This window comes from Panthera tigris, chromosome A3 (genome assembly GCF_018350195.1).
Source record: "Panthera tigris isolate Pti1 chromosome A3, P.tigris_Pti1_mat1.1, whole genome shotgun sequence".
Lineage (NCBI taxonomy): Eukaryota > Metazoa > Chordata > Mammalia > Carnivora > Felidae > Panthera > Panthera tigris.
Genome location: NC_056662.1, coordinates 138,447,061 through 138,459,716, shown reverse-complemented (window position 1 = coordinate 138,459,716; position 12,656 = coordinate 138,447,061). Strand labels below are relative to the sequence as shown.

General features: G+C 55.5%; 1 protein-coding gene across 1 annotated transcript in view; it reads right to left on the bottom strand.

Annotated features, from left to right (window-relative positions):
* The window catches only part of PXDN (peroxidasin), a 56,364-nt gene that overhangs the window by 25,607 nt on the left and 18,101 nt on the right, over window positions 1-12,656 (bottom strand). The window contains exons 5-11 of the mRNA XM_042982605.1: window positions 12,457-12,528; window positions 9,495-9,566; window positions 9,063-9,134; window positions 8,003-8,172; window positions 6,500-6,617; window positions 4,288-4,457; window positions 864-1,136 (exon numbers count right to left, since the gene is read on the bottom strand). Coding sequence (XP_042838539.1) covers window positions 864-1,136; window positions 4,288-4,457; window positions 6,500-6,617; window positions 8,003-8,172; window positions 9,063-9,134; window positions 9,495-9,566; window positions 12,457-12,528 — 947 coding nt within the window. The remainder of the gene's footprint in view (window positions 1-863; window positions 1,137-4,287; window positions 4,458-6,499; window positions 6,618-8,002; window positions 8,173-9,062; window positions 9,135-9,494; window positions 9,567-12,456; window positions 12,529-12,656) is intronic.

The following is a 12,656-nucleotide window of genomic DNA, read 5'->3' as shown; positions in this document are numbered from 1 at the left end:
GAGCGGCCAGCTGTGCCACAGGGGGACGCCAGAGAGGGAACAGCATGACGGCAGAAGGGCATCGGACGCTGGGAGACGGTCAGAGACCTCTGCTGACTCAGCAGACGGCTGCTGACGGCGGTGAGGCTAACGAGGGGGTCCCGCTCCTCTCGCCGTGCAACGTCCGCTCGTCCTTGTGTGGCTAAGTGTCACCTGGCCCAGCTGTACGTGGGCACAGGAGCTGGTTTGCTGCTGGGGGTGTGAATCACACAGCCCTAAGCCCAGAAGAGATCCGTGCGTGCAACAGTAACGACCAGACGACAGCACCACGCGGTTACGTGCCCAAAGAGGCAGCAGGACAGGCTCACAGCAGACGGCAAGGGAGGGGGCTTCCCTGGAGGAGGGAGGCTGGGGAAGACAGACAAATCGAGAGAGGGCTGATCTCTCGGGATGTGGCACTCTCCCGGCTCAGAGCTTCTCCTCAAACGCCTCACTGTGTAATCTATTAACAAGGCAACAAACTCACCAAGAGTCAGCCGGACGTTAGGAAACACACAGCTGAGCTCTTAACACTACACGTACTGTCTGCCTGCAGCTGGAGCGAAAGCTACTCCTGGGAAGTTCCGAGCTGAACGCAAGGCTTACTGATGGGTTCAACACGCCCGTGCACACCGCCCACTCTCGTGTGTTCGCCTTACACACGCCAGGTGCCCTACGTGCCACAGATAACACGGCCAGAGATAAAGCCCCAGGAGAAATCAACTGTCCTAAAGTCTCCATTCGGAAACCAAACGAATCCCCAAGTCGCGGAAGTCGGATGTGGGAAGTGCGCTGGGGGCGGGGAGAGGGTCTGCACGCGAGCGACGAGGGGCGCCCCGACCCACCCTGGACGATGATCAGAGCCGCAGCGTGGATGCTGTCCAGGCTGTTGGATGCGAAGCACGTGTACTCCCCACTGTCCTCCTGCTGGACGTTCTGAATGTACAGGCCGCCAGAGGGGGTGATGCTCACGCGAGGGTCCTCAGGCAGGGGCGTGCGGTCCCCTTTGGTCCAGGTGATCCGTGGCACAGGGTGGCCTGTGGCGCTGCACTCCAGGGTGACACTCTCGCCGACCAGCACCTCCGTGTTCTGTGGCTGGATTACAAAAGCGGGTCGAGCTGTCACAAGGAAACACAAGTTCTGGATTAGTTTCCTCTGGCCAAGCAACAGGGCTCTGCGCGGGCTTCTCTCCAGGCCACTCGTTCCATCTATTGGCCTTAAAATAAAGCAAACAGTTTAATCAACACTCTCTCGTCTTCTTTCTCTTTTAAAGAACGTGCAGCCGGCAGGGATGTGCTGCCTCGGATGAGGGCCGTCAGTGCCCGACAGATGGCCGGGTGGCTCCCTCTTTCAGCGTGGACAGAGCAGCCCCAGGCAGGATCCTAACTTCTGTTCGTTCTAAGTACACTGGGCCAGTCCAGTCAAACCTTGCCAGAGCCTCTAACTAGCACGGAACACTATTTTTAAACTGTATTTAGAACAAATAAAAATAACCCATTTCCTATGCAAAAAGAAAGCACAAGCTAGCTGAGCTAGTATGTTCCAGCTCTGAATCCAGAAGAAAGTCTGTGCCGCCCCGAGCGACACGTTTTGTGAGGGCGTCCACGAAGCACGGAGCTCACACACCAGCGGCATAAACCGCCACGGCCCACCTGCGGTGACGTGGCCACACACGTCAGAACTGAGAAGTCATACACCCCGTTACCCAGAGATCACTCTCCTAGGAGTTTACGAGCCATGTAAAACAACGTTTGTACCCCAAAAGGGTGCTTTTTAAATTCCTGTGATGTATATTCAGGCCGACACCCTTCTCCCCAATTCTGAAATCCAAAAACGCTCCAAACACAAAACATCTTTCATAATTTATTTGTAAAACTTAATCTGACGAGAAGCGTCTGGAGTCTTAACTTACTCCTCGCCACGTGACTGCACACAGCTCGCTGTGGGACGCGGATACGGTAGCTACAGGGCGGTGCCCGGGACCCTGCGAGCCACGTACCAGGTGGCCCTGCTGAAATGCCCCCAATTTCTGATTTCCAAATGATATCAGACCCAAGAGGTTTTGGATAAAGGGATGATGTGGACTGATAATGGCAAAAGGTTTGAGGAAAAACCTCAGAAACTCCAAAGAACCAGTTAAATAGATCACATTGCCACAGATCATGAATTCCACGCAGCTGTGGAAAGGAAAGAGTAAGAGAACCAGTCACGTTCTGAGATGAAAAACAAGCAAGGCGGGGGCGAGGAAGGCAGCCCTAGCCATAATCTGGGAGAGTGGGGTTGGAGGCGTCAATTTAGGGGATGAAGAAAGACACACAGAAGAACATTTCTGCGCCTTTCGTATTCGGTTAATGTTTAAACTGTACTAAACACGTATCTAAAGGACAGATACATAGAAGGTGCAGAAATGATCCTAATATTAGCATTTCTGGAGGATGGCAAGCTAGAGACCACAAAGCCATCTGCAGGGGCAAGAACCCCAAAGTCAAAGCCCACCCGGAGGGCACTTGCAACTGTGGCTTGAGAAGTGGCTGTTCAGAGCCCATGGAGAAACAGAGGCAAAGGCGAGGACAGCTCTGGGTGCAACTGCGCACCCAATGTGGACAGAGAGTTGGCATCAGTCGAGTGTGGAAATAAATCTCCTTCAAGTTTTATTAACCAAAAGCTGGTCCTCATGAGGGGCTGCCGCCTGACTCCAGCTCCAAGTGAGAAAGAAAGGGCGAGATTCAGAAGTGCTAACTATGCTATGACCACACAACACACGAAGCACAAAATGTTTCATACACCGAAAAATCAGAACACAGCCTACTTTGGAGACAACAGTAGGCGGTGATTATCGACTCTGGTAACTTAAGGTCACGTTTAAATTATCCTAGGGAATCACTGACATCAAGGAACCACGCTGTGGCTTCCAAAGTGAAAGCAGGAAACAGAAGATGGGCAATTATTCCAAAATTAGGCACAGAATACAAAAAAGACTGGATAAATAGTCCCAGGATGCAAAACTTATAAATCTAAATATGTTGCTCATGACAATAAACACAAATGGACTCATTTTAAGAAAACATCAGTCTGAATTTCTTCTTAAAAAACAGAGCAAAGGCCGAGGATTACCTAGGACCACGTGCTCCAGCATCTCCGGGTGAAGGAATTTCGCTGCAGACTGGCGCACCCGTGCTTTGCCCACTTCCGGCCAGCATCCTGCCCACTTCCGGTCCCGCGCCCTGCCCACTTCCTGCCCACTTCTGGTCCCGCGCCCTGCCCACACCCTGCCCTGGCCCTCCCCATGCCCAGCCCGTGCCCTGCCCACTTTCTGCTCTCATCCTGCCCCCATCCTACCCATGCCCTGCCCATGCCCGCCCTCACCCTACCCATGCCCTGCCCACTTCCTGCTCTCATCCTGCCCACTTCCTGCCCATATCCTGCCCACTTCCTGCTCTCATCCTGCCCACTTCCTGCCCATATCCTGCCCACTTCCTGCTCTCATCCTGCCCACTTCCTGCCCATGCCCTGCCCACTTCCTGCTCTCATCCTGCCCACTTCCTGCCCATATCCTGCCCATGCCCTGCCCACTTCCTGCTCTCATCCTGCCCACTTCCTACCCGTGCCCTGCCCACTTCCTGCTCTCATCCTGCCCACTTCCTGCCCATATCCTGCCCATGCCCTGCCCACTTCCTGCTCTCATCCTGCCCACTTCCTACCCGTGCCCTGCCCACTTCCTGCTCTCATCCTGCCCACTTCCTGCCCATGCCCTGCCCACTTCCTGCTCTCATCCTGCCCACTTCCTGCCCGTGCCCTGCCCACTTCCTGCTCTCATCCTACCCACTTCCTGCCCGTGCCCTGCCCACTTCCTGCTCTCATCCTGCCCACTTCCTGCCCATATCCTGCCCGTGCCCTGCCCATTTTCTGCCCTCATCCTGCCCCCATCCTACCCATGCCCTGCCCACTTCCTGCTCTCATCCTGCCCACTTCCTGCCCGTGCCCTGCCCACTTCCTGCTCTCATCCTACCCACTTCCTGCCCGTGCCCTGCCCACTTCCTGCTCTCATCCTACCCACTTCCTGCCCATGCCCACCCTCACCCTACCCACTTCCTGCTCTCATCATACCCACTTCCTGCCTATTTCCTGCTCTCATCCTGCCCACTTCCTTCCCATGCCCTGCCCACGTCCTACCCGTGCCCTGCCCAGCTGGGTGCAGGGAGGGAGCCTGTGCGCCACGAGCAAGGGCAGCTCTGGAAGGAACCCTCATGTGGCGTCCTCTCCACGTACCTGGAGACCCAAAGTACCTGAGGGTGACTTCTTGTGTTTTCACCTGCCCGGCGGCATTTTTCGCCATGCACTGGTAAATCCCCTGGTCTGTCTCCTGTGTGTTTTGGATCATCAGGGTTCCGTCGTCCAGCAAGTTGAGGCGGGAATCTGTGTTCATGCTCAGCTCGTTGCTGCAAAGACACAAACCCGGCACGCTCAGACTCGGAAAGCTCCAGGAGGCCCAGTCCACACCGGAAGACACCTGAGCACGTGGGGAGGCAGAGACGCCATGCCTGGCCTTTCCAGGACACTATCCCACCCCCGACAGTGTCCCACATCATTACCATGTCTGGGACAGGGGCCGGCCTAGTGCATCACTAATTCCTGGTTACTTTTACTATTCAGTTTCAGTTTACAAAGATTTTAAATTTGAGCAACTGGGTGGCGTGGTTGTACAGGGGTCCTACTCTGTCCCGATTTTGGTTCAGGTCATGATCTCAGTCTGTGGGACTGAGCCTCTAGTCAGGCTCTGTGCTGACAACATGGAGCCTGCCTGGGATTCTCTCTCCTTCTCTCCTTCTCTCTGCTCCTCCCCAACACTCCCTCCCTGTCTCTCTCTCTCTCTCTCTCTCTCTCTCTCTCTCTCTCTCTCAAATAAAAATAAATAAAATAAAACAAAAAATATTTTTAAGTTTCAAAGCGGTCCTCTTTCCAAAGGGAAACAATGAAAATAGTGGGAAAAATTCAAAAGAAACATTTTCCTTGGTTTCTGGCAAACTGACTCAAGAAAATGGGACAGAAACATTTGCTATTATTAAAGCAAATGATTACATACACTGACCGACAAAACCATCATTGTTGTGAGCATTTCCCTATGGACGCCACTCAGAAACCTACAGGCTCTCGGCTGAAGACCCGGCCAGGTGTGAGAACCCCCTTCCCCTCCCGGCTCACACACCTCTCTACCTGCACCAACCCACCGAAAGTGACATCCGTCCTCATCCACGGGGTTTTCTGGATGGAAGCAACAGTCTCCCCAGGTTCCAAACGTAAGAGACTCACTGATCTGGCCCAGCTCCCTTCCATAAACACGGTGAGCCAGCAAGTCGGGAAGGCAGGCCCACCGGTGAGGTGGACTAACAGGGGAGGCAGGTCAGCAGGGGAGGCGGACCCACAGGAGAGGCTGGCGGGTGGAGGCAGAGCCCAGCACCAGACGACAGGCCTGGGGTTAATGGAAAAGGCTCAGCCGAATTCATGCCTTTCTACTTTTCAAATACACACGTACTCCTCCTGTATTAACTCAGGATTTTAAATCTTGACAACTCCAGAGACATCCAAGAGAACATCCTCTCTGAGGACCAGGCTGGCACTGCTCACATCCTGCACGGCGCTGGGCCCGGGTCATAAGGACAAACCCAGGTGTAGACGAGGCTCCCAAACTTCACAGGCGGGAAAGTGCTGCCCTTCCTGCACCTGACGGCTCTCTGACGCCAAGCTCCCCAGCTTCCTGCGCATCTTCTCTGCGAACACGGCCCAGCACTGGGAGGGATGACGGCTGGGTGGGCGTCTGGGCTCGGTCACCAGAGGGTCCTCTGTGCCCTGTTATGACCGAACGGCCAGCGAGCTCAGCTCAGAGTATAAACGCCCACAGCCAAGATCCGCAGAAAAGCCTGTCCGTGTCCTCGTGAGAATGAACACAGAAGCAATGACAGGGGGTCTCACGCTAACAATCCGTTTTCAAGGAGTCGGTTCAGAACGCACGCTGGAAAGCGTTCCGTGTTAACACGAGGCCCCGGGAGCCACGTCCTCCGACACCTGTGCCCCCACACACCCCGAAATGCTTGTGGACGGAAGGGAGGACGCTCGTTTCCTGAGGCCGATCAGATGTGCAAGGAACTAAGTACAAAAGTGCCCACTTGATGGGCGTCCCTGAAGATGCTGTCCCAGCAGGAAGGAGCCCTCCTCACCCAGGAGGACGGTTCCAGCTTCGAAGCCCCAGTGACCACCCTCCCCCCAGATCCGGCGGAGAACCAAGCCTCCCTCACGCCCCTCACCCCAGGCAGGGGGAGTAACGGACGGCCCCTTACAGCAGAAACGATGCAGAAACGTTCTCCTTTAGACCCTTCCCTCCACCGGAGAGGCCAAGAGTGTCGAGAGGCCCACAGGGTGGCGGCGTGGGCACATGCCCAGTGGTGCAGACGGGGCATCTGGGCGGACAGTGAGAATCACTTACTTGTTTCGCAGCCAGATGATCTCGGGTTTGGGGTTGCCTTCTGCTCTGCATGTGAAAAACACAGTGTTCCCCGAGGTGACATCTGCGTCCTGGGGCTCTGATGTGATCCGGGGCCTTTCTGTGCCAAGAAGGAAACGCATTTCTTCTTGGTTTTAAACACTCCCGTTAGAGTCAGCAAGAACCCAAACCAGATCTCAGGTTTAAGAGAAAATCCCAAGTGTTCAAACATCCATCCCAACCACAATGTTCCCACGAAGATGACAGACGGGCATCTCCTGGGAGACAGGCTGAGTTTTACCCAGCGTTTCTGACCCTCAGATAAACCCGGCGAGACCCCTGTGCACACAGCAAACTCCAGGAACAGCTGCTTTGGGTGAATAAAGCAATAGAAAACAAAGCCTTTTAGCTAACGCACTCCTGAGAGCAGAAAGCTCTACTGTGCAAGGCAGGACAGTAGCACATCCTCGTCCTCTGTCCTCCCACGTGCGCGTCCCACTCCTATGGCCCTGGGACCAACGAGCTGCCTCCTCCAATCTGCTAAGGGGGGGGCTGCCCCATGTCCTCCTTCTCCACGAATACGGTGGCAGGAGGCAGACAAAACCCATGGCCCTCGAGCCGGGGTCCTGTTGGTTAAGTCAGAGGCGGCTGGGGAGCAGGGCCACCCAGGGCAGCTCTGGGACATCAACCGTGTGGTGCATGGTGGTCACACACACACACACACGCGTGTAGATGTCAGGGGTCAGCCTGGCACTCTCAGCTGCGGCCTCTGGCCTCTGTCCCAGGAAAGAGCCTTGTCTGTGAGGCACACACAGCCCAGCAGTGCTGCCTGCGTGCGGCATGGCTCCTGCCGGAGGACAGTCGCACAGGACGCACACATGTGAACAGGGCCTCTGACGCCGCACACTATTGAGGCCGGGCAGGTGCTCAGACGGGTGCACACGTGTAAGGACAGTTAACAAAGGAGTGCAGACGCTGGCTGGTTACTCACAAAAGCTGCCGATTTCTAGTTTCGTTACATGTATTTTCAACACTAAAAAAACGATGATGCTTTAGAGAAATGGACTTCAGCACCCCAAAACAGTGCTGCAATTAAAAGGCTCAGCCGCACCAGTCCTTGGGCACTGCAGGACTCTGCCCCGCCGTCGGAGTTTGGCCCTTCTGGCGGTCTGTGTCTCGGGGCCGTGGCCGAAGGCCCAGCCCAGTGCGCAGAGGCAGCCGACAGCTGCAGCCTGTGTGCACGGGGGCGGGAGGGACGGGGAGGCAGGGACAGTGTGACCCAGTTTGCTAATTTTGCAGGGGAGCCTGAAAACAAAACCCAAGAACCCCACAGGCACCGAGAGATGCTGTGTGCAGACCAGGGCTTTGCCAAGGAGCGTCCCTGTCAGTCCTACAAGGATCTGATGCAGGGACGCCGTCCCTGCAGGTGGGCAGGGCCGTGCGTACCACACCCCCTGGGTGCCAGCACGGGGCTCTGGGTCTCCCTCGGCCCCAGGCCGCACTCACCACAGTCCAGCTCTTCAGGGGTGATCGTGGCCACCGAGCGCCCCTGGATACGTCGCGGGTATTCACAGGTGGCGGCCGCCTGTGCGTTGCCAGACTTGGCGTAGGTTTTCAGCAAATCTGCCAGCCACAGGATTTCACAGTCGCAGTGCAGCGCGTTGGAGTCCAGTCTCCTGGGACAGGGAAGACGGTGAGACGTGGGGACGAGCCCACCCCGGACGACCTGGACGCGTGAGCCTGTGCGGGGCCTGCCGGACACAGGCCGGCGAGGAGCGTCCAGGCCGCTGGCCAGGTCGCCTCTCCGGGGACCCCGCCTGCCTGCCCGGCCCTAAGCTTGCTCTTCTGGCGACCTCCCTGCTCCCTCAACACCAAGTGCCCCTCCACCTTCGCCAGAACGCCGTCTGACTTTGGCTCGTTTCTTTGTCCAGAAGGAATCCTAACTAGCGAGGGAGGCGGTCTTATTTCACCTTATTTCGCTCTGGACCTGGGCTCATTAGCATGATCTTCCCCTTTTCCTGATGTCTAGCTCCTTACGCTCAGTGGCTCCTTACCCTCGGTGACGGCCAACCGCAGAGCGGCGGCCCTCCTGACCGCGGAGGAAAACAGAAGGGCGTCAAGCAACGTTCTCGACCAGCACTAACATCCCTTCCTTCTATTAAAATACACCACCCGGTACAAGAAGTGCGTTTAGAGGCCTTAGAAACCGGGGGACCAGTTTACTTAATGCCCAGCTCTGCGAACACCCAAGGGCTAGGGACAGGACACAGAGTCCTACACGGACGTGGCTCCACCACCAAAATCTGCAACATGGAATTAAAAATTAATCTGAAGAATGTGAAACTGATTTTAAAACATGTCTTGCTTGCCTCTGAAGGGGTCAACCTGCTGGCACATCCCCGGAGTCCCGGGGGCTCTTGGCTGTGCCCTCCGGGCGTCCCTGTGCTTTTCTGCATGTGACATACCCCGCAGCCCCTGCCACAGGACCCAGCTCAGGACCCAGCTCAAGACCCAGCTCAGGACCCGGCCAATGGCAGGGAATCGGCTTCTGTAAAGACACACTTACAGTCTCTTCATAGATTCCAAGTGACTGAATGTTCCTGGAACCAAATGTGTGATTCGGTTGTTATGTAAAAATCTGTTGAAAGAGAGAAAACCACAACCAACTTTTAAAAACGCTTCTTACACGTGTAGAAAAGAGTACAAGCAGTCAAGTAAGTGAGTTGTAAACAATACCTCAGCGACTGCGTTTATGTGATACAAATGAACTTGAGAACAATATTTAGTTCAGAAAATAATTCGATTTTTTTTTCTATTTTATCACCGTCTCCAAATAAAGAGAAAATTGTAAGTCCCGCTTCTGAACTGTTAGACAAGGAACAGAGATGTGCTCAGGTGTCTGGACAGGCAGTGGCCCCCTTTCCATCACAGAACCTGACGGCACGCCGGCCCCCGGGGACCAGCGGGAAGACGGGAGGGCAAGACGAAATCAACTTACAGCCTTTCCAGCTTCGGCAAATGTTGGAATGACTCTGGGTCCAAAGTTTCTATCTGATTAAAGTGCAGGTATCTAGACAAGTTTTTAAACAAAAGGAAAAAGAGAAAGGAAACAGTTTAAACAATTTTACTTTTGCTGATCTAGATTATCTGCTCAAAAAAATGGTTCCTAAGTCATTTCAAATTCGTATGTCAATAGGTAACTCTCTAGATTTCCTACATTGTGCAGAAAACACATGAAGTAATCACGTAGTAAGATTAAATACAATTAAAAACTGGGCACAGACTGTAAGACAGACAGCAGGGACTCTGACCAAGTCCCCTTCAGGCCTGGGGCCTGGCTGCTTAGCCCGGGGACCTGCTTGCAAAGCACACGGACCTTCGCAGGAAAAAAGCCAAAATATTCTCATTTGCAGCACATATGTAAGCAGGTGCACGCCGTCATTCAAACCTTCTAGTCTATCTGTGAATTTAGGGGAGGACACGCGTATACGTTAATGTGGGGGGTGAGCATACCGTCGGCTCTGGAAAGAACGACGGGAAAAATAACACAGCCCCAGGCTTAGTAAGATAATGTGCTAATTGCACAGAATATCCAGCATTTATATTTCATTCACTATGTCCCCTTAACTTTCCATAATTGACACATTTTTTACCACAACTAATTTCTCCTCATTTTCCTCAATTACTGCTTCTCACTTTGGAAATTAGTGTTTTTCCCCTTAAGAAGACCAGAAGAGGTCTTAGGACAGGGTGCTCCTGCCGCAAGCCCCCCACCCACACGAGGAGGAGGGGGGTCCCCGCCTTCACACAGGCTGACTCTGGGAGGGGACGCTGGGCCCAGCAGCTACAGGCTTCACCCCAAACCCAAACGCCAGAAAGCACTCTAGAAACGCACCCAGATCACTCGGAGACCTCCACTAACTCTGAAATTACCGTAACTTGGGTCACCAGAGTTCAGTTGTCCTCCCTTGCCCTCTGTTCCTGTCCTTGGCTCCCTGGGAGGGTGCACGGTGTCCCCCACCCCCCGCCAAGTCTCAGGTCATTGCCAGATCCACCTCCCATGCCTCCGTCACCCCCGCGGACAGGTCCCTGCCCATCGCCCCGCACACCAGGGTGGGAAGCCCACAAGCAGGGAACAGAGGGGACACAGGGAGAAAATCCACAGTCAGCGGCCATCACAGGAGGCTCCTGGAGGGGACCCCCATCGGCAGGGAGGGGGAGTCCTGGGGGAGGCGCCCAGGGAGGAGGTGGAGGAGGCAGGAGACTCCCCGGGGCTCCGGGCAGCCTGGGGCCACCCCCCTCCCATGGCCCCAAGACGGCCGTGAGCCCCAACTCCATCTACGCTCTCTGGGTCTGGCCACACACGTTCACCACACACGATGCAGGCCTCCCAGAAACCTGCTGGGCAGAAGCTCGGCAGACTCCGGCGGCCCCGGGCTTATCCCAGGGGTGTGGAGGGGCTCCTGGCATGGGGACGGGACCCCAGACCGCAGCCCGGGCACACCCACCAGAACAGCCCCGTCTCCTCGAACAGACTCCTCCCCGTGGCGGGGGGCCTGGTCCCACGCGTCTCTGGGTCTGTCACACTCTCACCGACCTTCAGGGCATGAAGTCCCGGTGGCAGGGACTCTAACTCCCTAACCGGGGGTTTCGAAGACATCCGGACCCAGGATCCGCTGTCTCCAGCTGGTTGGTTAGAGACCCTGCTCGGGGCTCCTGGTCCAGTAAGCCTCACTTTCCCCAGACTTTGCCCCTTTCTTCCTGGAAAGTAGCTGGCCTCCCCGCCTCCCCCCCCCCCACCCCCCCCCCCCCCCCCCGCCGGTCAGGGTGAGCTCCACGTGCTTTAACTTTCCAGCACGTTTAAATCAGACGCGATTTTCTAGGTGTCGGCTACGATGATCTCACTGCCCCGTCCCGGGGGGAAGTGTGTCCCTTCGTAAACTCTCCTCCACCTGGACGTTTTCCAGACACTTCCGTGTGTTTCTGCAAAGCTCTGAACTTTTTGTCCCTTTCTCTCTGAAGCGAAGATTACACAAACACTTCCGTACGACCCCTTCCCTCCCTGACATCACAAGCCACGCGCAGTTGAGCTGAGGAATGCAGGTCCCTCCCGAATCAAAAGGGCCTCGACACACGAGCACCGTGTGTGCCCTGAGGCACTGTTTTCGGGGTGCCCGCGCCCCAGTCCTGCCGGGGGTCCCCGCGCAGGCTCTGTGCCCGGCCGGCCGAGGAAACACACACACGCGCGGGCGGCCGTGGGCAGACCCCCCGTTACAGCGACCGGCCCCGTCCGGCTGTGCGACTAAACTGCGGGTAGTTCTGGAACCCTCCAAGTTGTTCCAGCTCCACAGCTGAAAAGTCAAACAAACAAACCAGAAAGAGACTCCCGTTGCCGGGAATTCTACTTAGAAATGAACGTGCTGACTTCACAGCAACGGAGGACTTCTCGTGCGGCCACGGAAACGACATCCACACACGCTAACTAGAACCACGTGAAAAAGTTTATTTTCTCCGAAATCATGACGTCATAAACGAAGGAAGCTGCACGTGCGCAGAATCACAAAAGGAACCGGCGGGCGATAAAAACCACCTGCTGGCCCCGCGGCGCCCCGGGTGCCTCTCCCCGAAGGCCCTTCACTTGTGTGCGAGCCTGTCCCTTAACTCGGGAGCACCATGAAGACAGGGGCCACTGGCTCTCACTGATCTCTGTATCACGGGGGCTCAGCACCGGGCTGCTCTTGGGCAGAAACCAGTGCCGTCCGGGACCGGGTGGGTGGGGGTCAGACAGACAGAGGAGTAACGAGTCAACCACTGCTTTTCCGATCGGCATGCACACACGCCCTACGCCCCGTTAGTACAGACATGCATCGTGCAGACAGCAAACTTAGTTCATCTTCCCTACAAGAGGCAAGAGGGCAGGTGACATCCAAGGCAGTCAGGCGCAGGAGAGGGACACTTACAGTTGTTCTAGAGAGGCAAGTCCCTTAAACGCTTGCCTGTCAATTGACTGGATCTCATTCTTGTACAAATAGCTGAAACAAGAAACGAGGGGAGGATTAGCACACACACGAGACACCGTAACTCCAGGTGGAAAGAAGAATTACGTTGACACAGGGAGAGGGTTTTAAAATTAACGACTGTATTAGAATACGGACAACAC